The sequence below is a fragment of the Dromaius novaehollandiae genome, chromosome 1 (genome assembly GCF_036370855.1).
Source record: "Dromaius novaehollandiae isolate bDroNov1 chromosome 1, bDroNov1.hap1, whole genome shotgun sequence".
In the NCBI taxonomy this organism is placed as follows: Eukaryota; Metazoa; Chordata; class Aves; order Casuariiformes; family Dromaiidae; genus Dromaius; species Dromaius novaehollandiae.
Window position 1 is genome coordinate 131,905,034 of NC_088098.1, and position 26,933 is coordinate 131,931,966.

The 26,933-nt window shown below is 39.6% G+C and overlaps 1 protein-coding gene across 1 annotated transcript; it reads right to left on the bottom strand.

Moving 5' to 3' along the window:
- Window positions 1-904: 904 nt before the first annotated feature.
- On the bottom strand, window positions 905-26,349 carry ZFX (zinc finger protein X-linked). The gene is made up of 8 exons (XM_064498206.1): window positions 26,051-26,349; window positions 20,005-20,093; window positions 19,043-19,609; window positions 9,881-10,030; window positions 9,538-9,681; window positions 9,311-9,445; window positions 6,662-6,802; window positions 905-4,731 (listed from the first exon to the last, which is right to left on the bottom strand). Exons 2-8 carry the CDS (start codon window positions 20,063-20,065, stop codon window positions 3,545-3,547), a joined length of 2,385 nt encoding a protein of 794 aa, XP_064354276.1. The 5' UTR covers window positions 20,066-20,093; window positions 26,051-26,349; the 3' UTR covers window positions 905-3,544.
- Between the last annotated feature and the right edge of the window lie 584 nt (window positions 26,350-26,933).

Sequence of the window (26,933 nt, forward strand, 5' to 3'; positions counted from 1 at the left end):
CCAGCGCACGTCTCACTGCATTGTAAACCGAGATTGGGGTGAATGAGTGAGCATTACCTAAAGGTGTCACACTGGCACAAACCATGTGGCCTAAGGATCCTGAAGATATCTGGGACAGCAGACACAGCACCTCCACATCTCACCTCCTCGTTTCTCAGACGTCAGCGGGGCAGCGACACTCAACAGCAGCTCTGCAACAGGGTTAATGGGGGAACGGGTTGACGTTCGGTACTGCTAAAGCGGGGTGACTTGCACTGGATGCACCACTGCCAGCCAAGTTCCCACCGGCGCTGTGTAACTACCTAGTTACAAGTAGTAGCTTCAGCCTTACTAGAGCAGCAGGAGAAGCCGGTTCACTGTCCATAACCCTCTCCAGAGTGCCACAAGGGACCTGCGTGGTCCCCACGCAAGGCGCCCCACGTCCCAACTGGGGCGAGCATCTGCGAGTGGCTGGCCCCAGGGCTCCCACCAAGTGGGCTGTGAGACGCGCGCGCTTTATTTGATTCATTTCAATGACACCTTATTTGACTCAGGATTTTTTGTTGTTGTTGTTGGGTTTTTTATACAATGTAGTAGCACTTAGTAGGTAATCATCTTGCTGGAAAAGATTAAGGCATTATAAGAAGTTTAACAGACGTTCATCCTTTAATATAAAAGCAGACATTTAACTGGATTTCGAAGAGCTGTCATCTATGCCGAAGTAAATCCCATCTTTCACTTTTGCTGACTTATCAGTAAATGTATGTTTCACCAAACAAAGGATTTAATCACTTGTATCCTAGTACTGTACAAAATGAGCTGAAAAAGGACAAGTAGAAAAATGAGCTAAAGTGCATTAAAGATGAATGTACCCCTAAGAACAACACTTAATCTCAATACTGGCATCAAACAGACTGAACGTTCATTAACAGGAAAATATTTTGATTTTTATTTTTTCACGTTATTATCAAGTACACAATTACAATAATGTCACACATCCCTATATGATTCTATGTATTTTGTTTTTTCTTTTGTCTTTTTTACAAAGTGTACAGAGGGCAGGACGTATACAATATTTCATAGGGTATTTTCTACAGAACAATAATTTATATTATGTCCTTGTAAAAATCTGTACCTTTTTTAAAACATTAAACTGAAACATCCATTTTATAACATGTGCTAATCAAATTATTTAAGAATTAAAACTAACTGTAACTAATGTCAGTACATTAACAATATCTATAATTTCATTTTCTCTTTATACAGACAAATACATTTTACAAAATCCACTTGACCAAACCCTTAATCATTAAAAAAAGTTTCAACATTGTGCTTAAAAAAAAAAAAAAAAAGACGTTGTATATGATTCCAGGCTACGCAAGAGGAAGAAAATGTGTAAAACTGTGTTCTTTGTCTTTCAGCTTATTTAAAAAAATAAAGTTCAGAATGGCTAACATCCTCAGCAATGTTATGGGAATCTATGCAAATTTTGTATATTTTTAGGTTTCCAGTTACAAAAAGCTTGAAGGTAAGAGGGACATAAAGATATATTTTGCAAGATTTGAATGGAAAATATCTCCTGTGTTTTTAATGCGTCTAATTTGGCAATCAGTAGGCAATGGGCAGACAGCTATGGCCATGCAGAAAATCCACTGACTTGGCTGGGGCTTTCAAGGAAGGCATAGACGCTATGCAGTCAAGGCTTATGGCCCAGTACCACTACTGTTACACGAGAGCACACATAGACAAGTCTGGCAGCATTGTCAAACAGGCATCGAGAGGAGAAAAACATTACACAACGGAGAGATAATGACATGGCATTAGACTCGCCTGAATTGAAGAATTCAAATTAAACACAAGTAAGGACGGAGCAATAGGTCTCAATAATAACAAAATACAAAATGTTTAGAACATGAACAGCTGGAAGGAAACCTTTCTCCCTTTATGACCCCAAACCTGAAATCATTGCTTAAACTCCTGTTGCATTTCAGCAGGAAGTTTACCTGCCTAGAAACTAGAGCGAACACTGGGTCAGGCTCTGCATCTGTCCCATCAGTGAACCATACCACCACACGTAAGGCATCTCCCCCTGGCTGATGGCATTATCGGTTCACTCTGTCCAAATCTGGTAGTTACAGTCGGGTCCAAATGCTGCAAACCCAAGGCAGCCAGCAGCATCAGGGGGATTTGAGGAAGGGCAGCAGGACTGGGCCCTGAACGCCACCAGGTCACTAACTCATGAGGGCTTTTTGTTCGACATTTGTTGTCAAGATGCATGACTTCATGCTTCGTGCGTTTATAGGGCAATTAGCAAATGACATAATACACTTTTATAATAATCTTCAGGTGGCAAAATTGCACATAATAATTGTAATGTTCTCACAGCTGTTTATAAGCAGATGAAAAGAACTGGGTTAATTCTGGATACTGTACTAATTAATAAACAGCAGCTTAACACAGCTGCTAATGCCTCAGGAAAAACATTCAATTTAGAAACAGTTCTGTTACTATTACAAGTTATTTTTCTTATTAAGGATATCTACATAAAAACATCTCTATTCCTTATGAACATATCTGCTCCATTCCATTCCCACCTGAAGCTCTCACTGTAAATATCTGATTTCCAAAATCGAGGCACCTCTTGGTCTTAAATTTTATTTTATATCAATTCACAATAAAAATGTGACTTGACCCACCTACTGCTCTTTCAAAGAAATATTAATATACATAAAACCACTAAATTTGAAGTACATTTACCTGCATGTACTAACAGTTGTAATCTACCAACTCTGCAAATGGAACAATATTTTATGTTTCCAACATTAAATCAGCAGTAAATTGAAAAAAAGCAACTAATTTGTAACACACAACCTTTCAAAGACAAAGAAGCACAGAATAATAAACATAGTATCTGAGCATATTTTTAAATTCTCCAAAAGAAAGATAACAAATGCCCCAAACCATTTCTTTTTAATTTTTACCTTTGAAATCTGAATTAAAATGCAGAATAGCTTTTCTCAATGTTAGATGTGTAACTCCTCAAATGTAAAATAGTTAACTTGCCACAAAGTCTGTATAGTCAAACAAGACAATTAGGTGGGCCCTAGTGACTTTATCTTCAACATCACAATTCCCCATTTTATACACACCTCTGACAATTTTATCAAGAGAAATTTCGTATTTTTTAATTCATGACAAAACTGCATTAACATGGACACTGCGAGTATCAATGAGGCCAGTAAGATAAATATACTTAAATAAACTATTACGGTTGAAAAATTCAGTATGAGACAGGGTTTACTTTATTAAATGCAACTTTATTGTTGCCATCTTTTCTTCATTTATTAAACAAACTGAATAGAATTCCGAACACGCTATTGAACAAAAGGTATAAAAGTCAACTAGAAGCAATAATCCTATTTTTATACAGCAACAAATCAAATGCACAGTATGTTTTTTTGTTGTTTTTGTGTGTGTGATCGCAGGTGATTGGCTTTAAAATAAGCTAACTGCCTGAAAGGCAAAATTCCTTTATAACTCCAGCCGTAAGTCTGTGAAAGAGACTTTAAGGCAGCCCAACATCTTTATGATGCCGCATTATGTGCTGATTCTTCTCTGAAGGCCTTCGGAAACCTTTCTTGCAATACTCACAACGGTGAGGATAGTCTTTCGTATGAATGGAAATAACATGCCGTTTGAAGCCTGAGGCATCTGTAGTGCTATACTCACAGTACTCACATTGATAAACTTTTCTGCCGCTGTGTGTTTTCATGTGTTTTTTCAGCTCATTTTGTTGCCTAAAGCCCTTTCTACATCTCTTGCACCTGAATGGAAGATCCTTTGTGTGAACTGAGAGTATGTGGCGACTCAGAATAAACGGATCTGCAATCTTAAAGTCACAATGTCTGCATTGGTGCAATTTTTTACCCTTGTGAGCCGCCACATGTTTTTTCAGTTCCGAAGGCCTATGAAAGCCTTTATCACACATATCGCACTTATGAGGATAGTCTTTTGTATGGACTGAAATTATGTGTCGTTTCAGATCGCTTGAGTTTGAGCTCTTATGGTCACAATGCAAACACTGATGCGTTTTACTTTCTTGATGCATAAGCGTATGCTGCTGTAGCTCTTTGGTATCTGAAAAAGTCTGGAAACAAATATCACACTTGAATGGCATTTCCTTACTATGTTTAGTCTTTACGTGAGTTTTCAAGTTAGAAGAGTCGGCAGATCGGTATTCACAATATTGGCACTGGTATGGTTTTTCACCAGTGTGGATTCGCATGTGCTTCTTGAGCTCTGACGGATGACGAAATCCCTTGCCACACTCTACACAAATATGAGGAAAGTTCTTGCTGTGGACAGCAAAAAGGTGACGACTCAGTAATCCTTGTTCTGCTGTCTCATAATCGCAGAACTTGCACTTGTGCATTTTATTAACTCCTTTGTCCCTGTGCACCATCTTGTGAGTAAATAAAGCTCCTGCATGAGAGAAGCTTTTCCCAAACTCATCACACTCAATAAGCTTTTCTGTTTTGTTGGTCAGCTTATGACTCTCCAAGTGGTTATGTAAACTTATTTTTTTATTCGTAGTGTAATCACAGTCTGTGCATCTGTATTTCTTCTTAGTAAGAAGGTGCTCTGGGTGGTTTTTCATATGCCTTTTCAAGAAACCTCTAGATTTAAATTTCTTTCCACAAATCATGCAGGGGTAGACCGTCAATGGATGACCATCGGGACCAATAATTATTGCTGAAAAGTAACAAAACTTGATCAATATTACACTTCAATACTTCATATTTTAACCTTAACAATAAGCTGAACTGCTAAATAAGATCAAGTTTGTATGTATTATTAAATGCAGCTTTCCTGTATGTATTAAACAGAATCACTAGCCAGTTTTCCAGTGTTAACAGCTGCAGTTTCAGAACTTCTGCATTTGGCAGTACTGTGAAGCGAGAAACATTCAGCAGGATGTGTGCCTCTCCAAATAAAAAAATTAATGTCTCATGAATTATATTAAAGGAATTAGTAAAAATTCTGCTTAACTGTTATTAAACTTCTAAGAGTCTTTAAATATTGTCTTTTAATTAGAAACTGTCATTTTAATCAGAGAAGGAAATGATATGACACAATCTGTGAATGTAACAACCTGAAACAGCAAGCTACCATAACAGAATTTTAATTCAACATTAAGAAAATGAATTGGTTCTACTCATCATATAAAGGCACAGACACATACTTTACTATGGAATAATCAAGCTCATTACGGGGTTAGGTGTAAGAAATGGACAGAATTACTATTTTCATTAATTATTATTATAAAGAGAGAAAAAGAAACTATCTGTTTTAGATGCAGAAAACCAAAGTATCATGCAGATGTTCTTCCCCTCCAATATTTCTATTTTAATGCATTCTGACTGAGTTCACACATTAAATACATGCAGAAACTGATGCTGGTGCAAAGAATAGCACCCAACTTGTTAAACTGAGTATAATATAGTAAGCATATCCCATAATCTTCACCTACTTTCTGTGAATTTGTAGACGAAGTTTAATCTGGCAGTTTAATCACCTACCACTCACTACAATTCACATGCCCCCAAACTAACACCTCCTTCTTGTGCCATCTGTCACCATTACAATCAGAAGAGAGATTCAAGGAGTCAATGAGAATGAGTTTCACATGAGGACACCTCAAAAAGCTTTGGAAGTTGTTCTTTTGCATTGATCTATCAGCCTGAATTTGTTTATCCTGAATTTGTCTAGGCATGCTCAAACACACTCTTTTCCAAAAATGTTTTAGAAAGAGAACTTAGTAGGTAGCTGGAAATACAAAAAGCAAACTTCAAAGCAAACTTTGCCTGGTTTACTAATTGAGAGTTAGAGAAAACAGAATTCTTACAGTCAAGTCACAATTTGGGAAAGGAACTTTTAGTATAACTTAAGTCAAGGCTACTAAAACAAACAGTGATGTGCTTTTTCAACTTAATCAGACCAAATAAATCATTCAGACAATAATGCAGTAGCAGTAGAAATCAAATAATTCCAGAATAGCCTATCTCTTCTTACAGAGTCAAGTAAGAACGTTGGAATGAACCTGAAGATAATTTATTTCACAAGTAAAGCAAGAAAGGGCATAGGATTTACACTACCTAACATAACATACAAAGTTCAGATTTTCCATTACTTATTGAGTTGATATAATGCAATATATTAAGTTTGTTTTCTATATTCTCAATAAAGACAAAAAGGTTTTTTAAAAGTACTATTATTCAACACTGTTTAGTTGTCTAACATCATCTTTTAAAAAGTTATATTAAAATTAGTGTAGGAAATTAAGTTTATAGGCTTTTAACCTTTTGCTGTGATACTGTTCTTTCTATGGCAGAGAGAGCTTCCCCTCTACTGGAAGCTCTGAGGCCAAATTTCCCTTAAAAAAAAAAAACACCAAAATCCAAACCAACTATGTCTTTAAAAGATTTAAAATAAAATATGCACTTGTCTATGAGGTAAAAGCATTGCCAACAAAATAATTCCTCTTGTGTGTGAGGAATAAATTAATAATCAAACAAAATAATGATTGTTTTTTTATAAGACATTGCACACCCTATCGTCAAAGTACGATTGCTTATGGATAAGTACCTACATGAACCAGAGTAGACAGCTACTAAATACTCACCTGTTTGATACTGTCTAGACTCAGGTCTCCTTTTTTTCTTTGGTTTTTGCTTAGCCAGTCTCCCAAGTCCAGCTGACTCATCTATGTGCAAAAGAGCACTTGCAGTGCCATTCCGACTTTCAATCCCATCATTATTATTACCTAACAAGATAAGTTAAAAAGTTACCTACTGTCATTACTCTACGTATTATTTGAACCTCAACTCTACAACAGTAATTAAAAAAATGGCAAGATAAAGTATGAGCTTGACATTTAATCAAACCGTAATAACATATAGGATGAGCTGCAAAACTGCTCTGTATGTAATTTATGAATTGCTGGCATTACGAACCTGGAAGTGTTGGCTTTGTTAAATTAATGCCCTACACAATTTACAGGGGTACATAGAATTCCATTTCCCAAAAAGTTCTCCTTTGAATGCAGGATTTTTTTCCTATTTCTTTGGCTACTAACTATGCCCAAAACGTTTCATGTCAGTAAACACAAGCATGTCACAGTACTCATCGTGCCTGATTTTCTACTCAGTCCTGACACATACATTAATGTGTGAGCTCCCATTCACTTCCGGACATCTGAATTCACCTGAAGTTCCTCACACACTGAGTTTCAGAACTGAAACTGTGATCAAAGAGTCATTCTGAACAGCCACAAATTTGCATATGATGCACACAACATATTGTTTGTGCACTGGTATTTTAGCATTTACAAGTTATTTCTATTGGAAACAATGAGCATGTACAGTATTGTATTATACCATCTTTGCCTCACACACAAATGGTATCATGCAATGTAAAACAAACACAAGAATTAAAAGTAAATATATAAAAGTAAATAACTGTATACATATTTACTGGCTATTTGTTTAACTTTTGGTGATCTGAGCACGTAAGTAAATTTTAAGAACAAATTTTGTGGAGAAGTATTTACTTGAATCAGGAGAAGGCAACAGCTCCTAGTGAAAGATGAGCACGCAAATAAAACATGAAGACAAAAGTGGAAAAAAATGCAAGATGCCCAGTAGCTGCTCCCTTTGTAGAGTGCAGAGAATAAATATTCATGACTGAATGTGACAAGAATCATAGCCATGAACAGCCACATGCAGAGCCTGAAGGTCCTATCCATATGCTAGCAAAAGTGCTGAACAGCAAATATGCCAAGTGACATAAATGTCCAAAACCCCTTTCACATCTCACACGCAGAAAGCATAATTTGCAACAGGTGTGTGAAGAGTCCTTCTGGAATGTAACACAAAACAGCACTAAAACATTTTCTAACCTGAGAATAAACTTGCTGCAATGTAAAGCACAGCGGAACTGGGCTTTGCTACAATACAGCAGCCACACAAGTTTAATGTTTTAAGATCCCACTGGTATCAGCTCTTAGACCCTCTTTAAGTGGAGGAGAATTCTGAGAAGTGCAGATGACAAACCTCAGTCATTTCATGCCTTCATGCTTCATTATTTCTTCTCTTCCTTCCTAATCTCTCACCTCACACGTTAGCTGCTTTACTGCTGACAATACGATCACTCTACTGTTTCCCGTATTCTTAAATTCCACTTTAAATTCCATCTCTCTTTTTTTAATACTATGTGCTCAATTTTCTCATTCTTCTTCGAAGTCACTCAGTGTGCTGTCTACAACTGTTGTCTTGAGTTCACTTAATTTCATTTTGAATTCCCACTCAACCTGCCTTCTGCCTGCTCCTCTCAACTAAGACTGTGCTCACCAGCATTTGGCCAAAGATAACGCTGTAGGTGCATTCTCACTTTTCTCCTAAGCAACTTTTAACACATTCTGCTTCCTGAAATCTTGTTCTCCCTTGACTTACTTCCATGATTCCAGCCCCCTGTTGCATTCTCAGCACATCCCTGACATTTGACACAATCCATGTCATGCATACACATATCTAAGTATTGTCCTTTACTCAAATATTTCTGCTGCTTCATTCAGCCAAAGTAGGTTTAGAAGGAAGGGACAATACAGAAACATTTCTAAGAACTAGATTTTGCTCTATCAGCTCACATAAGTCATGGAAATCAGTCTGTGCACCAGTTGGCACCCAGGTACTAATATTCAGGGAAACAGTTCTGAATGCGGGAAATATTCTGAAAGGTCCTGCTATAATTTTAGGACATCTCCATTCAGTTTATTTTTGTTAATTATTTCCATATGTGAAAACACACATTTATATATTCCTTCTAGAACACATTTAAATGAAGCAGGGGTCAGTCTTTCACTGTTTCACTGTTTAGCTGAATCTTAAACATTCCCATTTGCCATTTTCAAAAATATAAATATTCAGTTTTATTCCCAAGCCAGCTCTTATTGTGTCCTAAAATTGTGAAGGACAGATGTACTTGAGATACAATTTTTCAGCTGAAAGCCTGTGTATTTCCCCTTCTAACATCATGAAAATATGAAGGAAATAACCTGTTAAAACAGAAACAAAAAGAAGAATGCTTTACAGCTTATCTCTTTTTCCCTTTTGGATTTTAAGGTTCATTATGCCAAGAAACCATTCTTACTGTAAAACTTAAAAAAACAAACCACACACACACACACAAAGTGCAAATACTTCACTATCCTCCAAAAAAAAGCAATGCCAGACATTTTGCTATAGCCAGTGTCACCTGTCTGAATATTACCTACCATAAGCTGCCGCCCAAGCTATGGGCATAAAACTTTTAATTTCAGTGTCATCAATTTGCTGTTCATGGGCCACTGCTGCATCCTCCTCTCCTACAATCACTTCCATATAAACCTCATCAGCTATTTCTGCAACATCTAAGAGAAAAAGAAATCAAGAAAAAATTAGTAAGAACACTGCACTGTCAAAAGTGAAGATCCCTGTCCCCAAATGAAAGCCACCTACTTACTTAAATCTTCATCTTCATGCTGAGAATCATTTACAGTCATGTAAACCATTTTCTCCCTTGGAATACGAATACTGCTATTTTGATCAAGTAATCCGACTGCGTGATCATTCTCTGGCTCACTCTCCACAATGTCTACTGTGCCTCCTAATTAGGAAGAATTACAAAATATTTTTAAGGTACTTTGACTAAATTCTATTCTAACCTGCAGAAAACCAAAAGTTTATAATTTTTTAACATTTAGACCCATAGTTCTTTACAACTGACTTTTGAGAGAATACACAGTCTCTAATTATGCAAAATTTCAAAAGTCAGGTTGGAGTATTCTAAAATGAGCATACTTTACCTAAATCATCTTCTCCAGGATCTGCTTTGAATATATAGACCTTGATGACTTCTGGACAAATGCCATCCACTTTACAAGAGCCACTTTCTGACTCTGCTTCCATGGTAATTTCAGCAGAACCTTCATGTTCTATCTTACCAGCATCATCCACTACAAAAACAAGTCCTTATAATTATCCAATCATATATAAACAAACAGACAGGAAAGACAATTTACTTTATTACTCAAATTTGAAAGCAGTTTGAAATTACATTGTGATAAAGAAGCTACCCAGAAATATTTTTTCATATCCTTGAAAACAACAACAATAAACACAGAAATAAATTCAAGCCATAGTTCAGAGGGATTGCAGCAAGAGCGCTGCAGTCATACAACTAGAAGCATGAGCACCACACCACACAAAGCTAGTGGGGAAACAGTGATCTGCAGCAAGATGGTGGAAAGAAAATAGCATGTTAGTACTTACTCTACGGTATAATTCACCTATTCTCAATTTTAACTGCTTTCTCCTCCCCATCTAACAATCTATTAACTGATTTTTCCAGAAGCATTACCTGTTGTTCAACCCTGTCTCTAATGCGAGAGGTACTATTTCCACCAAACAGAGTAAGACTTGGTTCCTTGCCAAGCGGTGTTATAACTGCTTTTTCAGCTGACTAGAAATGCAAACTACAGGAAGAGAAACATCTGCCTTTTCTCATCCACCCAACAGCCAAGGGATGGAAGGAACATAGATCCAAAGCCCTGCCCTGACACTACCACACCGGTGAACCTATTCAACTCGTTTTTCATAGTGCCCTTACAGAAAGAGACTTACACTGGATTTTATACTATGGCCCTACATACTCTCCTCACTATCAGCTGAAATTTTGTTCTCTTCCTTTCAGAAGTACATTGACACCAAACTTCAATTTGAATTGCTGCAACTTGCCTTGGCCTCCCACAGAAACATGGCTAATGACAACTTTAAAAGGAACATCACGTTTCTGATTTTTAAGAAGTACACTATGCACGCATGCACACACACAATCACTTACTTTACCAAACATAGGCTTTCAAGACAAATTATTAAATATGTATTGGCAAAATCAAATCCAGTATCTCAAGACCTTCAGCGAATCTCCCAATTTCAACAGCCCAGGAGTTTCTCATAGCCTTGAATTTATTTAACTTAAGAACTCTTAATGTGATGACATACTTGAAATTTTTGACTTTCTGGTTCATTAAGTTACTTTTGGAGGCTGATATGTCTCCCTCAGAGCCACAAATAACTTTCATTCGTGATAACCAGACATAAAATTTCTACTAAAAGAAGTGTAAGAACTGTACAATAAATATTGTAGATTTTTTTTAAACTACCATGCCTACCATATACAAAATACTTAATGTAGTATGCTCACTTTACTGGCACTCATGAAACTACCCCCATAACTAATCACAGTTCTGCTACTTAATAACTGTGCAAACCTACTCTTTACTTTAGGATCTACTGAAAAACAAATTAAAAAAGCTTTAAGTATTACTATTATTTTCTTGCCATCGTGACTAGATAAAGCATTTATATCAGACAAACTTCCACATCTTCTGTTTCATGTATCAACACAAAGAATTGTAAGCAAGTACAATTTCTCAATCACATATCATTAGTCAAAAAGAAATATGGAGTAGCATATTAAATTATGAAGCACTGAAATAATTTAATCTATCACTCTCAGCACAAAAATAGCAGCAGAAAAGCATTAAATGCTATTTTTCCAAGTTCATGATCAATGGCCACCGTACAGAATGCTTCAAGTTTCAAGTAGTATGGGGTTTAAAAAAAAGATTTTGTGTCAAGGCACAACAAAACATGCTGTTTCTGAACCCCAGAGGATTTCAACAGTAAAGATCTTAAGATGTTATTTGGATCATGTTAACAATGGAGCTTCACAGTATGCCTATTCAGTTATTGAACTGACTTTTATAAATTTCTAGGCATATGCATGAAACGCCAAATGTCACTAGAACTCTGATAAAAAATGAAACTCGCTTTGGTCCCTACATTAGACTTATGCAGTGGTTCTCCTTTAACTTGGCTGTTTCCAGTGTCACACATGTATACTTGGAAGGCTTTCAAATCAGCGTAGACTGATTTTATACCACTGAAGCCAAAGGGAAACTCTGCCACCAAGTTCAACTGCTGCTGGAACAGACTCAAGGAAGAAAAATTACAGCTGAAGTAATTAACCCCCCCCCCCAAACCTACGTGCACCATATGAGACAGGCTTGTTTCTTCTAACAAAAACAGATAAATTATCTAGCTATGGAAGTATCTCTTGATCATATTTGTAAAACAGGAGAGATTTTAAAAATATGCTCCATTCATTGTTTAAAACCAACAGAGAGAAGTTCTCCAAGGTTCAAAGTCATCTTTTAAACAACATGACTTTAAAATTTTATTATACAATTTATTGTTTGTTTATCCCTAGCTTCCCTCTCCATTCAACAATATTTTAAAAATGCAACAGCTATTTAGTTTAAATATTTTTTAACAGTTCTACTGAAGCGTAGTGAAATAGATATGCAGGAATAGTCCAACTTTCCCCAGATGAAAGAAAAAAAATTTGCTGACAGATGGTAATGCTCGAAACACTGAAGTCCTTGAAGGGCTTGACAAAGTAGGACGATCAGCAGTACAGTAGCAAATAGGTAACAGCAGGGAGAAAAGTAGGGTGGAAAGAAAAAGGAATACAAGAAGACAAAAATCAAAAGGAGAGACTAACAAGGCAAAAGAGAATGTCTCTCAAGCAAAGCCCCATTTCCATGATATTTTGTCTTATGACTAAAAAAGCATTTATCCATCAGATTCATTGATGCTCTGGTAGCATTTATGAAATGTGATTTCTGTTTAACACTTCCCTTATGTTTCTGCATTTTCCACGTATCACAGTCTCATAATCAGAGAGAATGATACTCAAATACATGACTGATCAATGTTGAAATTGAAACTCTGATGGCGTTTGAATTTTTCATTCAAATTCATAGCCCATCAAGGGATCCTGCGCATACCTATCTCATCCATGGATGGCTGCTTTTTTTTTTTTTTTAAACATTCTTCCTCTTTGAAATTAGGGAAAAAAAGTTACTTTAAGTATTAGTTAAGTTTATAAGAGACCACTTCCTTTCTAGTATAGATACTGGGCAGTTGTTAAACTAATCACAAGCCACATATGAGAAAAAAAATTCAGAATGGCATTTTTCCAATGCTGTCGTACATTGTGCAGGTATATAAATTAGATATTAACTGAAACTAAATGTATGACATTATTATGTTTTCTGTACTAGCTGGTGGCTTTACTTGAGTAGAAAGGTAGCTTCAGACTAATTCTCTCTAAAAAAAAAAAAGAGAAAAAATGATTAGAAATTACATCATTTTGTGTAAAATAAATTCCAAGAATGCAGTCTACAGCTAGTTTGCTAATACTCTTCATAGATTTCACTGATTGATGAGTCTGCTCTTTATATATTGCAAGCTGTAAGAAACAACTAAAAAAAAAGTATGTATTTCCAATATTATAATAATGACTTCCATATAAAGGTAATGCTTGATTTTTTTATTAAAAGCACAAACAGATGAGAATGGTTCCCACAATGTGAAAGACGTGGCACAATCCCTATTTAAAGCCTATCTAGCCATCATTTACAATACGGAGAAAACAACAAAAACAGACCAAGAGATAAGAAAAGAAGGAATAAAGGGTCAAGCAAAGAAAAACAAGCTATTAACAACTGATCATTTGTTTAATATTTATTCTATTACAATGGCATTTGTTTTCCAGAAAATGTTATACCTAAAGTAATCAACTTACATAATCTTTAATGTCCAAGCAATATAACTATCTCCTGCATCTTTCCCCTCCTATGAAAATACATCCAACTGCATTCTTGGGACAGAAACAAGCCCCCATGCATTGATAATAATAAAAGCAACATTTAAAATCCAGCTCAGGCCAGTTTCCCTGTACCAGAGAATAAACAGTACTCCAAGATCCTGCATAGTGCATCTGCTTAAATGGTATGTCATTTGTTCAACCAGGACACAGAAGTTTTCCTCAAGAGCAGGCTTTAGCTTTTTATATCCAATATTTAATGGATCAGCATATATAGATCTTGTAGCCTTGCAGCCTCTTACCCCTAACTAGAAAACTGCAAAGATCTGTAATTGTCTTTATCTTTATTGATTTTCATAAGCTTTTTTTCCCCTACAGTTTCTCCTTTATATGGGATTGAGCAAGGAAAATTAAAGGAACAAAAAAGATAAAATTTACTTTAGCACTAAGGCACCTCAGCTCATTAGTAAATATCACACTAAGACAATTCTTCTAGAGATATTTAAGAAAAATTCTGTTTTGACACCGGTTTAACACCTCAAAATCTATATATGGAACAAGTAGACAAAAAACATCTATTTTTTCATCCTTTACGTTCCCAAATGATTCTCTCCATCACTAACAAAACACGTATCATGACATACCTGTTTGCTCACAAAAGAAACAGCCCTGTTTAACAATCCTTAATGAAAAATACCACTACTTATTATCACATTTTCTCTAAAATAGATTAAAAGCATGCTGCATTCCCCCAAGCAGACTTCGTTCAGATATCTGTGATATATACATTTTACTTGTAGTTCACCTGATAGCAGAGAACTCCTAGTCCACTGAAAAAGCTAGTTTTACTGCCCCTTTATTTTGTTAATGGCAAAGCAAGTTTCCCAACCTGTGGGAGAAAAGAAATTTGTTCTATTTCAATTTTAATACCACTGCCATCACACATGAGCAACTGTATACCACCATGCCTCTGAAGCTCCCCACAGGGCAGAATTTCCTTAGCTCTGAGCTGGTATCTAACACTCAGCTGTGTTGTTCTGCCTTCCCCAGCAAGCAAAACAGACAAAGCTCTGAGGCATTATTCAGACCAAGGGAACTCTTGGCCCCCTTCACCTGACATAGTGACCTCTGAGCTTCCGTAGTGGCAACCACTCTTACTCAGGATTTCTCTAACAGTCAGAAAGAAAGCATGACAGCAAGTTCTACCTCACAGAAGGAAAAATGTGATTTGCTGCATCTTTAGGAATTTCCACGGAAGAGAGATGCATACTTAAGTTTAAGCTTAAAAAAAGCAAATAAAACCATTTTTGTTTTCTTGCATAAAAGTCTACTGCACAGCAGTAATGAAGGCATGAGCATTATGGTTTTGTTGATTAGCTCCATTGCTTTCAACTTGAACTTATTATCCAAGGATGAAGAAAGGTACGTTTCATCTACACCTAAGAAATGATGTAATCATTATTTTATCTCTTTGAGTATGCCAGGTTCTGACTCCTGCAATGAAAAGCGTTAATTCAGATACAACAAAGACATTTCTAACTCAAAGCAAAGATACGGACATAACACAGCCCCTATATTTGTAAACATCACATAACTTCCTAAATCTGCAAGTTAGAAAGGAAACGTAAACTTTGTGAGGCTACACCTCCATGTCTCCAGACTCCCCTTATCAAATCTCCTTCATGCCTTACCAGTTTTACTGCAATTAAATATGTGTACACCAGAGTGCAACCTGGTGAATTTTGTCTTACTTCATGAGAAAGGACATGTCTTACTTTGCCAAGCTAAATAAAATCAGACAAGCAAAAATCTTAGTTTCCACCATATGACTAGCTATAAGGTACTATTCTGCTTGATTAGTCCATGACATTTTGGGGTTTTTTTCCCCTAAAAATTAACTAATCTTGCCATTGATGTTTCACTTAGGGGGAAATGATTTTTCAAGCCTTAAGATTTACTACCAACTAATTTGGACTGGTGTGTGCCAGAACAAAATTCATTCTTTTCTGACCAAACTTCATGGAGAATTCTCATGAACTGATTTGTTATGGCTTATGAAAAAGAAAACCTGATTTATCAAACCTCCTGGAATCCTTTCAAGCAACTGATTAGTAGCAGTTTGTGTCCTCTGTTGACTGAACAAATACCTGACTCAGTTCTGGCATAAGTGTCCCAAATATACCACAGACCAAAAAGCCAGCTGGAGGGCAAAGGCAAAGTATCCAGAAAAGAGGTAAGTGAGCACTTCAAAAGATAAGTGATGACATAAGTTGTGTCAAGAAGCATTATCCTGTAAATGAAAACACAAAGACATAGCAGTATGGAGGCTAAATTAAATGTAAATGGGAAAAGAAGTATTAAAATAGTGAGTTTCTTGAAGGAAAGTCACGAAATGAAACACATGGGGATTGTACTCTTTGAAGAGACGAAAGTCTGAAACTGTGAAAGAAAGCAGAAATATAACGTAACAGGAGTACATATACATATTTTTAATAATTTCAAAAAGGTATTTACAGGATAAAATAGGACAATGATCTTCTTTTAAAAAAGCTAAGTAGACACAATTCATTAGGAATGAAAACACAAACACTTAAAGAGAGCCAAAAGATAGGAAGAAGATAGCAAAGGATTTTGCCTATGACCTTCGCTGCAAAATATAGGCTGAGAAACCTAACACCACAAAAGGAAAATGGTGTCAATCCCTGCTTTTCAAGTGACAAGATAAAAGAAGATGGGCAAAAGCAGTCAAATTCCCAGATCTGGGAGGCAGCAACATTTGGCTACTATAACAGCAGACAAAATTCTATTCCAACATTTGCCCTAGCAATTCAAGGAGGTCTGCCAGAATCAAGCATGAACTTACAAGTTAAGAAGAAAAATCAAAAATTGAGCTGATGTTACTATCCTTTAAAAACCACCTACTACTAAGCAGAACTAAAGAACAGGCAGAGTCAACAGAGAAGATCAAGAAACACACACACTGCCAAGGCAAAGAAATGGAAATGAATTTGAATAATGTTTTCCTTACAATGGAGAGACTATTTGGAAAGACAGTCTTTACTTGACGGGGAAAGTACTAGCCTCTGACTTCAAAACCAGAAGAACTTGTTAGGCAGGCTTTAAACACAGTAGGTGGTAATAGGGAACTTCCCTTTAAAATGAACTGTAGCACATACTTAACATTCTAAACAGAAATAAAGACGACATTTTCTGTAACAAAATGATTGTTTTAAGTGCTGACTTATTGAAGGTTCTGAAGCTAAAGAAAGTACTTTGCAAGACTATCAAGAGGCATTTAATATTAAATAAAGTATGGAATTCACATGTCTGCAGAAATATGGGACTGAAAATGCAGAATATCCTAATACAACTGAACCATTAAATTCCTATGTTCTCTGTCAGTTACCACCTACTGACAACAGATACATCAAAGTCTTCCTCACTGTCGTGTATTTTCATGATCATGCAACTTGGCATCTGCCAACACACTCTGTCCTCATCCACGTCTGTCCCACTATCAGAGGCTACACTGGCAATGGCTGAATGGGACATCTAACACATCTATGCTGCCTGTTACTTGAATTTATGCAGACACCAGTTTGTTAAATGTTTGCACACCAGCAACCCCAGAAGCCTCCCTCTGTTGTCCACACTTTAGGATGATAACCTGCAGGGGAAGAGTGAGCAGACGGGCAGGAGCAACAGCATCTTAAAGTGCTACTGTCAAGGATAAGGATCAGTGAAGGATCATTGGCAGATCCCCTACGCAGTCAGGTCTCAATTATCCACGGGTGGATTATCCACTTTGTTGCTTAACTATGCTGCAAGTGCAGTAGCATTTGAGCTGCTTTCATATGAACTACTTAGGGTCCCGAATTAGAAAATTACATTTTCACTGTATTGTACTGCACGGAGTGCAGGTACTGGTTTGGATAACTATTATTTCAGGCATGTTTGTGCTCCACACTCAGCAGCATCCCTGATCTCTCCATTTCACCTCTGCATGTTCTTGCAGCTTAATTTTACAATATTTTGTGTTATTTGTATTTTGCATTATCCCATTCATTGTTTTCCCAGATAATAGAGAATTAACTGTACCTCATATAAACTCAAAACATGGCTGCACAAGGTTACCCAAGGAACTCAAGAGATGATAAATTAAGAAATGCAGTGATCCTAGGTAAGGAGAAGCAACATTAAAATCCATAAGCACAGAATATAAAATTAAAACAAGTTATAATACATTTAAAAAGAAGCATCCAAAACAAAAAGAAAAAAAAAGTAACAGTGGAATTAAATGATGGAGAGCATCAAGTATGCCATATCAGTGGCATCATTTAATGCTGGACAACCTCGAAGTAATCTGAAATGGCAATTAAACAAGCTAACCAGCCTAAAAAAGTTTTTCTATTTCTATGACAAACAAACATCCAGTAGCGACACTCTGATGTTCCTAGGTGCTGCATCGAGTAAGCATTATAACAAACAATATGCTAAGAGTAAGTTCTAGTTTGCACAAATGGATATCTCTAACAGAAAAAGGCCTGATGATTTGCTATGTTCTTTCCCCACTCCCCACCTGAAGTCTCTGAAAATACCATGATTCAGATGGATTGTGCCACTGTTTCTAAGAGAAGGTAGATTAGGATATTTCAAGTTGCTTCTCAGCTATGAGCAGCAATACCTATTCTTCTTGTTAGCAACATACCTTCATATCCTTTGCTTAATCAAGAAGAAGACAACACATCCTAATAGCAAAGAAAAACATTACTGCTGGTATCTAACTATAAACGGGAAGGGAGGGTGGGGGAAGTATAGAAAAAACAAGACAAGGATAACAAAATATCATTCGGACTTCCAAAAAAGTCTTTTGACTCCCTTTTCCATGAAAGAATTTTGCTGCTTTGTTAATAGCTTGGCAGTAATCTTACTAATCTGCACATATATGTATGTTCGAACAATGCCATATTTATTTTCTTTCAGTTCCTTCTAAGTATATAGCTTTTAGCTTACTGGAATTCTTACTCTTTTGTTCATATTCTATAAAATGCCACAGAAATAATTTATAATCAGACATGCATTTGTTAGTATTCCTCTCCATTAGTGTCACAAGAACTTTTAGCTGTTACACATTCCTAAAAAAAAAAATTGTGAACACATTTGTGAGACTTTTGTTTCCTTAAATAATACAGAACATCTATTTTTGGCAATGTTATAAGTCCTCCCTCAAATATTTCAACCACCACCCAGACCGACATCCTGAGAATTTTTATGGCTTTGCCCAGACACTTACAGGAAATCATAAGGTAATCTTCACAGTTGCCCTTATCATCTTGATGTTCCACAGGGATTCCGTTGGCATCAATCACTGCTTCTGATGCACAGTCTGCCACCAAGACTTCTTCTGAAACAACATCCGTTCCCAGAGTGTCGGTGACAATATCTGCTTCTTCAACACTGTCATGAACTACATGTTCTACATGTCCAACTTCAGGTACATGCATTGACTCACTTGTCAGTACATGTTCTGGTATTGACATTGCTTCTGCTGTTAGGTCAGAAGCTAAAACATCATCTGGAACAGTGCAATGAGCCAAAGAAACCTCTTCAGCTACATCTGTGTCCAGCACTTGTTCAGGAATAATGACAGTTTCAGATACATCTGGCTCCTCCATGATATCTGGGCACTGAACATCCTCGATAACAACATCCTCGATGACATCCTGGATTACTACAGAATCTGGATCATCAGGAACAAAATTATGCACAGTTATATCTGAGTCCACTACATCTGAAACAAATACTGTTTCCTGTACTTCCACAACAATCTGATCTCCATCCATATGGGCTGCATCAGCTCCTGAAAAATATAATTAAAATAGCATTTAAATTATAAAACTAACTCAAGTGTTTAATACTGAAATTGCTTCTATTTGACTCCAACTTTTACGCTATGTAGCCATTTAGCAAAACCACCATAATAGCATATAAGTAATTAAGATAGGCAAACATACAGGGTAGCTGATAAAGCACTAGAATACAAGTGATTCTGCAGTTTCTCCAATATCCAAACAACTAAGACTTCACAGAATCAGCTCATTCATATTGCTCTGAGTAACAAAAACAACAAAAAATTGAAAGTGACCACTCTATACAAAATCACTGACACCTTTAAGTAAAGACTTTAAGTAAACTACAAGCAGTCAACAATATTTAATATGAACACTCTTATCTATGTGTTATCTCCTGACAGACCTGTTGGATCGAAAAACGCATTTGGCTCATGTGGCTGCAATTCAAGCCCATCTTCATCCATGGCCTTTAACTCTCATCAGTCACAATGTCTGTAGAAGGTAAAGAAGAAAGGTTATTTAACTAGTAACTATCATACTAAGAAGATTATCTCTGCCTGTACAATAGCTGTCATATGAAAAAATGAAATTCTGGGCATATGGTAGTCAACAAAAAACACCTCTTGGCTGTAAGATGGCCCAGATTTCAGAGTAATTCTGCCTGGCATTCCAGAAATACTACCCTGTAGCACCAGACATCCAGGGCGTGAACAACAGGAGTGCGAGATGAAGAAAGGGATACAAAAAATAAGGAAACGTGATTTCCTTATATTCTTATGAAGAAAAATGTTTTTAAGAAAATGCCTGGGTATGTTCACACCAAAGTCTTTTTGGTTGGTGGGGATACAGCATTCTCAAATCAAAAAGAAGTTTAAGCTAAAGGTAGATGACTAACAGACAGTCATGCTTATCACTCTTGATGTCCCCTACATTCATAAACTCGAACAGTTAGGAGGAAATTACTATTTCTCTTATATCACTTCAGAGATTGAAATAATCAATGTTAGCCAGGTCCAGAACATTGTAGCATGGATTTTCCAATCTCAGATGTATGAATATTTAAAAGCCGCCTGCCCCAAGACAAACCATCAATTTGCTTTTATAGTAAAAACATCACCGATTCTCAGAAAGTACCAAATGCCAAATTCTAACAGATTTCTATTATTTAACAGAATGTCAATGCTTCTTCAATGCGTAACAGCAACTAAAGACTTTTACTCTTCTTAATAAAAGAACAAAACAAAACCAAAAAGTTGAAATACTTGCTAAAAGCTACACTCCCATCTAAGTTTTGCTGCTTACATATATGCATTATAATAAGCATCAGGTTATTTGGCTGAAATGTGATCTAACATAAACTAGTACTAGTCCCTTGAAATTAGTCCAACTGGTTTCCCAAGTGCTGAACCAGCAAGAGGCAACAGAATATTGCCAAGTGCTTCTGCTCATAGGAAGAATTGTACAAGTGGAAGGTATGGACTTCAGCGATTCTCCTTCCTCCAAACATTTTTCACAGCAGAAACCTCCCCACTTCCGTGATACTACCACAACAGGGCCAGAGGAAGCATTAAGATTCTGTTCAATGTTTCCATAAATCATACCTTTTTAAAAATTATGTCAACTAACATTTACATTAAGTCTTTAGAGGGATAATTTCCATGAAGAAGAAAAAATTATCAACTACTCCAAAACACAAAGCTATAACCATAATCTGTAGCAAGTATTTTCTAGACCTTCTTTCTAGCTCAAATTTCTCAGCTCTTCACAGCTAACCACTTAATTTATAAATCAGAAAAATGTATTTTTAAAAGTTGAGGATAAAATATAACCAGAAATTAAACTAAAGGAAAAACAGCTGCTGTGTAGTATTTTCCCAAGGGATTCCCTACTGCTTGTGTGATGTTTGGTTGGGAAGACTCTAGATTTTAAAGACAGCTGTGCTAATAAATCATTGTGGCGTCCAACTGGACACAGATTGTTTCATAGTTATTCTGAATGCCAAGCTTTTCTGTCAAAATCCACTGTTAATCCATGTTACCATCCACTATTAACATGAACATCCATTGATGCAGATGTTTTCTCAAGATCAAGAGCAGAAGAAAAGTGTTCCCTAGTCTCAGATACGAGATTATAGCCTCACTGATGGCACATCAACTTCCGCCATGCCAGACAAGCAAGAACAAGATTTTACGCAGCTATTTAAGTAAAAATTGATCAGGCCCAAATTTGTTCATTTTCACCTCTTAAGTACACATCTAGTCAACTACGAATTTCTTTCCTGTTCAAAGTGTCATCTGTTCTGTGTTGCTTTCAGTGTTTAGTTTCTTCTTTCCTGTTGCTTTTCTCCAACCTCTTATATCTTTATCTGCATTATGTTCAATACCCACTCATTTACTCTTTCCCCCATCTTACAACTACAGTGCACTCCCATAATTCACACAAAACTATGCTGCTCATAAATTGAGAAGTCACTTTGTAGCAAAGATTGTACCAACAATCCAGATTTTTTTCTTGGAGGGGGCAGAGGAGATTAAAAATTGGTGGAAATAAAATCTCTCTCCTCAGGCAACACCCACATAAGAAGCTAGCACTCACTCTCCAGGTTTCTGGAGAAAGTCAAGATGCTGCTTCTGACTGTGCTTGTGAGGGTTATAGTCATACATATTAGCCTCAGATGAGCTGGAACCCAACCAGCTTGAAGTATCAGTTCACCACGAGCTCCTGGAGGAAGCGGCACTCGTTTTCTCTATTTCCTGCTTTCATCACCCACCTGCCACCACAAAGTCCTACCTCTTATGATTCATGCATATATTTTTACTATCCTGTCCTTTCCTCAGACTCCTTGCTCTCTCTACTATGGAGGCTCTCCTTCATCCTCCATTTCTGCATCCTCTTCACCTGTGAGGCTCAGAAACCACCTCCATTACTTCTCGGCTTCCAGAGCAAGCCTGCTGATCCCATCCCATTGCTGCTGCTTTCACTGCTGCCCAGAATGCAAGCAACAGTTGCTAAAATCGACAGCTCTCTGTAGCATTCATGACAGTCCAACTTCATTAACACTCCAGCACCAAGAGTGACAACACAGACCTTCAACCACACATGCAGCACATCAGCATTGCCTCCTCTGTATTAGCGTGCTCTTTTCAACTATAGAGACAAAATATTTTGCAAAATGAAGCCTCATGTCATGCACAAACTGACTGAGGAAGTTTCTCAGGCAAGTAGGTTTTCAAGACCTAGTCTTAAAAACTCCACAGACTTATGCTTTGGTACTCATTCAGAAGAAAAAAAATCCCAACCTCATCACTGAACGAGTATCTTCTTCAGTAAGATTTCCCGTAATGCACTTTTGTGCCCTGATCCTGCCAACAGATTCATGTATACAAATCCCTATAGCTGTGCAGGACAATAAAGACTGTAATAGTCCTCCTCTTAGGCACAGAAACCCCCCCACAGAGAAATTTGCTACAGAAAGAGCGCCGAAAGAGGAAGTAGGCATTTAAATTAGGATTTAGCTAAACTGTCTCAAATGATAAAGGTGCCCAAATCCAAATCTGCAATCCGAAAAGGCATCAGGGCATTTGTCCACAGATGGAAAAAAAAATCCCTAAAAATTTCCTGAAAGTATTTCAGGATTTGAACATTCTAACCAGTAGATGAGAAAATATCATGTTTCTTCCTGCTTGTTCTGATCAGCAAATCAGCGCAGTGGTCCAGGTTCAGCAATGCAAAGGACAGCATTCCCAACAGTTCCATATCAACCTGCAGCTCTGTGATGAAGACGCTGTTCTCTGATGTGAGAAATATCAAAGATTCTCACTGTGAGCACCACACCAAGCCCAGGTCTTCAAATTCTTTGGGAAATATCTTAAACTCTGTGTTATTATAATGCAAAGAGGCAACTTCAGCAGTTCATTTTCTGGCAAGGTTTCAAGAAGGGCAGGAACTCCTCTAAGTAATTCTGATAGACACTTACCTCAGGAGAAGGTGCTGGCACCAAAGCAGACAGATGCAATTTTCAGTTCTTGTTTGAGAACCTAAACTCTTGAAGAAAAGCAGGTGCCCAGCCATGTCCCTACACTTAGTCCTTCTCAACAGCCAAATGGTTCAAATCTAGGTACTTTGGGAGCTGCTCTCCTAACTGCCACTGGGTACAACAGAAAAAGCCCAGGTCCTTAATGCCAGGTTTTCTATCTCCTAAAGGATGATTAAGCACCTACATCTTTTACTTGGCTCTGGGCCTATGTCAGCTTCACACAGATTTAGAATTAATATGAGCCTGAAATATATCTAATTCAGTCTGTAAAAGTAGTTCTTACAAATTAACTATTTTAACTGCTTATTCAAGGTACATGCCTTGAGAGTTTCTGGTTGGTTTTGCTTTTGTTAAAGTCAAGGCAACGTTTTCAAGTGGTAGGGCACATAGAAAAATATATGTGCGCAGACATGGTATTAAGCGGTATTAAAAAATGGTATTAAGCTATTAGTAATACAGTAAAGTAACTTTATAAAATAAAATGGTGGATTTTCCATAAATCTCATCTTGTCAGTCAGTCAAAAAAAGCAGTGCAGACATTTCAATACCTTATCACATTACAAGTACTTGACTTAACAGGCCTACCATGGTAATCAAGGTGAAATAAGAAGAAATGGATGAGCTGTCATGTTTTAAAGAGGGGGCAACTTTAAAAATGGAGTTACTTAAAAGAAAAAGCTTTACTATGCCACAGAAATGGTCAGTTTCTCTGCTCCCTCTCAAAAAAAAAAAGGGAATATAGGAAAAGATAAAAGGAGAAACCTCAGAAAAGCCATCCTAATGAAAAAGAAATCCATAGGAAATTCCTTTGTCTACTGCTAAGGAAAGAACAGTACATCTGTTCATTTGCGGACAGAGGCATAAAGCAAGTAACTGCACAGCAAAACTCTGCCCAACCCCAGAAAAAGCAAGGCATAAATAGCGAGATTCCCCATGTCCAAGCCCCAGCCCCTACCTACACTGAGAAGACCTAATGCACAACTGCAACCAAGTTCCCATCATGCCTTGCTGCATCAAATTAAAAACTGCAGCACGCCTTGTATGTCCCAATTGGGTTAAAGCCCCAAGCTACCCAAAGCTTCATTGTGGTTATGAGACAACCATGGGTTCAGTGTATACTATTGCTGCAGTGTAGTAACTCTCCCTACATGACCCACTTAGGCAGAATGTGAGGTACACACACACTCTCAGTCACACACACATGAAAGGTTAAAAATTACACTCCTGTAACATTTAACGCTTATCTTGGAAATAGCCCCCAAGATTATCAGATGAATAAATGGAAGAATAAAAACAATGTTACAAATATGACAGTGTAATCATTTAGCTGTTTATTTCATTATGCATCTCCCTCTGTTTTGGCAGAAGAATCAGTACTGCTGTTTTTGCTGTGATTTAGTAAAAATCTAGTCTTTTTTTTTCCCTCTTTTGTGGTAGGTCAGTGGTGTAGGCATTTGCAGATACAGGTTAAAAAAAAAAAAAGTGGTTTCCACAAGATTTCAGAGAAATGTTGTGCATCAGGGGACACCTAAGCTCATTTTTAACAGCACCTGAACTGGGGAAAGAACCAGGCCCCAAGTGCCCCTTTGAAAGCTACCAGCTCCGCTGCTGGGGGTCTCTGCAGGAGAGGCGAGGCTCGGTTCGGAGGGGAGCCCGGCCCCACGGGCTGCCCCCAGCAGGGCACCGCGCCTCCCACAGGGCAGCGGGCGGCGGAGCGGGTCAGGTACCGCCGAGAAACAGCGCGGCCCGGCGGCAGAGGCGAGCGGCCGTGCGGCGGGGCCGGGGCCGCAGGAGGAGGGGGCACCGCTGGCAGCCCTGGCGCTGCAGCACAGGAAGCCGCCGCGGGCCGGAAAGCGCCGAGATCCCCTGCGACTCGCTGGCTGGCAGGCGCCGCGCAGGGGAGGAGGGAGAGGCGGTGGAGGGGGGTGGGGAGGCTACGGGCTCTCCCTCTCCGGAGCCCGCGGCCCTGCGCTGCGACGAGCGGGACCAGGGGCTCCCCCCTCCGGCCCGGCCCGGCCTGCGCCGCGGCACTGCCTACGCCGAGCGATTAATTCAAGATGGCGCCCGGCGCCCTCCGCCTCCCCCCCCCCGCGCGCCGCCATTTTGTCTCCTCCTCCAGACTCTCTCCGAACCCCCCTCGGCCGGGCCCGGGGCCTGGCACCGACCTCGCCCGCCTCTCCCCGGGCCCGCAACCCCCCCGCCGCGCTTCCGCTCCCCCCCCTCCGCCGCCCCCGGTGCCCAGGGCCGCGCTGGGGGCGCGCAGCACGCCGGCCCCGGCCCTGCGGCCCACTCTCTCACCAGAGCCCTGGCGCGGCCTAGCTGCGGCCTCCTCGCGGCCTGCGCCGCGGCCTGGTGCGGGCAGGGGAAGGCCCGGGCCGCGCCGGGCGGCGGGGCCGGGCCCCGGGCTGCTTACCGTGCGGGTGGCGGGTGGCGGCGCTCGGCGCGGCGCGGCCTCTCTCTGCGCGACTGGGCCGAGCGCGGCGGCGGCGGCGGCGGCTGCGGCGGGGCGGGCGGGCGGGAGGGGAGGGAGGGGCCGAGCTCGGAGCTGAGTGGAAGCGGCCAAGCTCCCCGGGCCGGGCCCGCCGTCAGCACGTCACGTCACTGCCCGAGAGAGACCCAGGAAAATGCGGAAGGGAGCGCGCCGCCGCCGCCGTCCGCCGCCTCGGGCCAACCGCCCGCCGCGGCTGGGGCCGCCGCAGGGCCGGGGGCGGCTGCCGGGCCAGCCGCGGCGGCGCGGGTAGGGGCGGCGGGGGGGGAGGCGCGGCGGCGGCGCTTGGGTCCTTGCGGCTCCTCCTGCCGCCGCTTCCGCCGCCAAGCGCCGCTGGGGGCTCGGCGGGCGCCCCCGAAACGCAGCGGCGGCCCCGGGGGTCCCCCTCCGCCCGCCCCCTTCGTGCTACCGCCGCCCGGGCAGGCCTCTCACGCCCTGCGCCCGCCATCCCGCGGCGCGGCCTGCGCCGCGGCCCGGGCCCGGCGGCGGGAGGGGTGGCGGGGGCCGCCCGGCGGGTCCGCGCTGCCCCTTTGCGTTTATTTTTCACTTTTATTTCTGCGTGTATGTCTGGGGCGGGTGTGGGCGATGCGGAGGTTAAGCGTTGGCGCGGCCCCGGGCGTGTGTTGGGGGGGGGGGGAGGTGCGGCCTTGGGTCACCCCGGGCCCGACACGGGCCGCGGTTGAAAATTGTAATTATTATTAGTAGTAAAGCAGCAGCGGGCGAAGCCGGAGTCTCGGTTTGGGGTGCGGGAGGCGGCTGCGGCACACGTGACGCGCGGCGCTTCCCCGAGGGCCGCGGTCCTTATGTA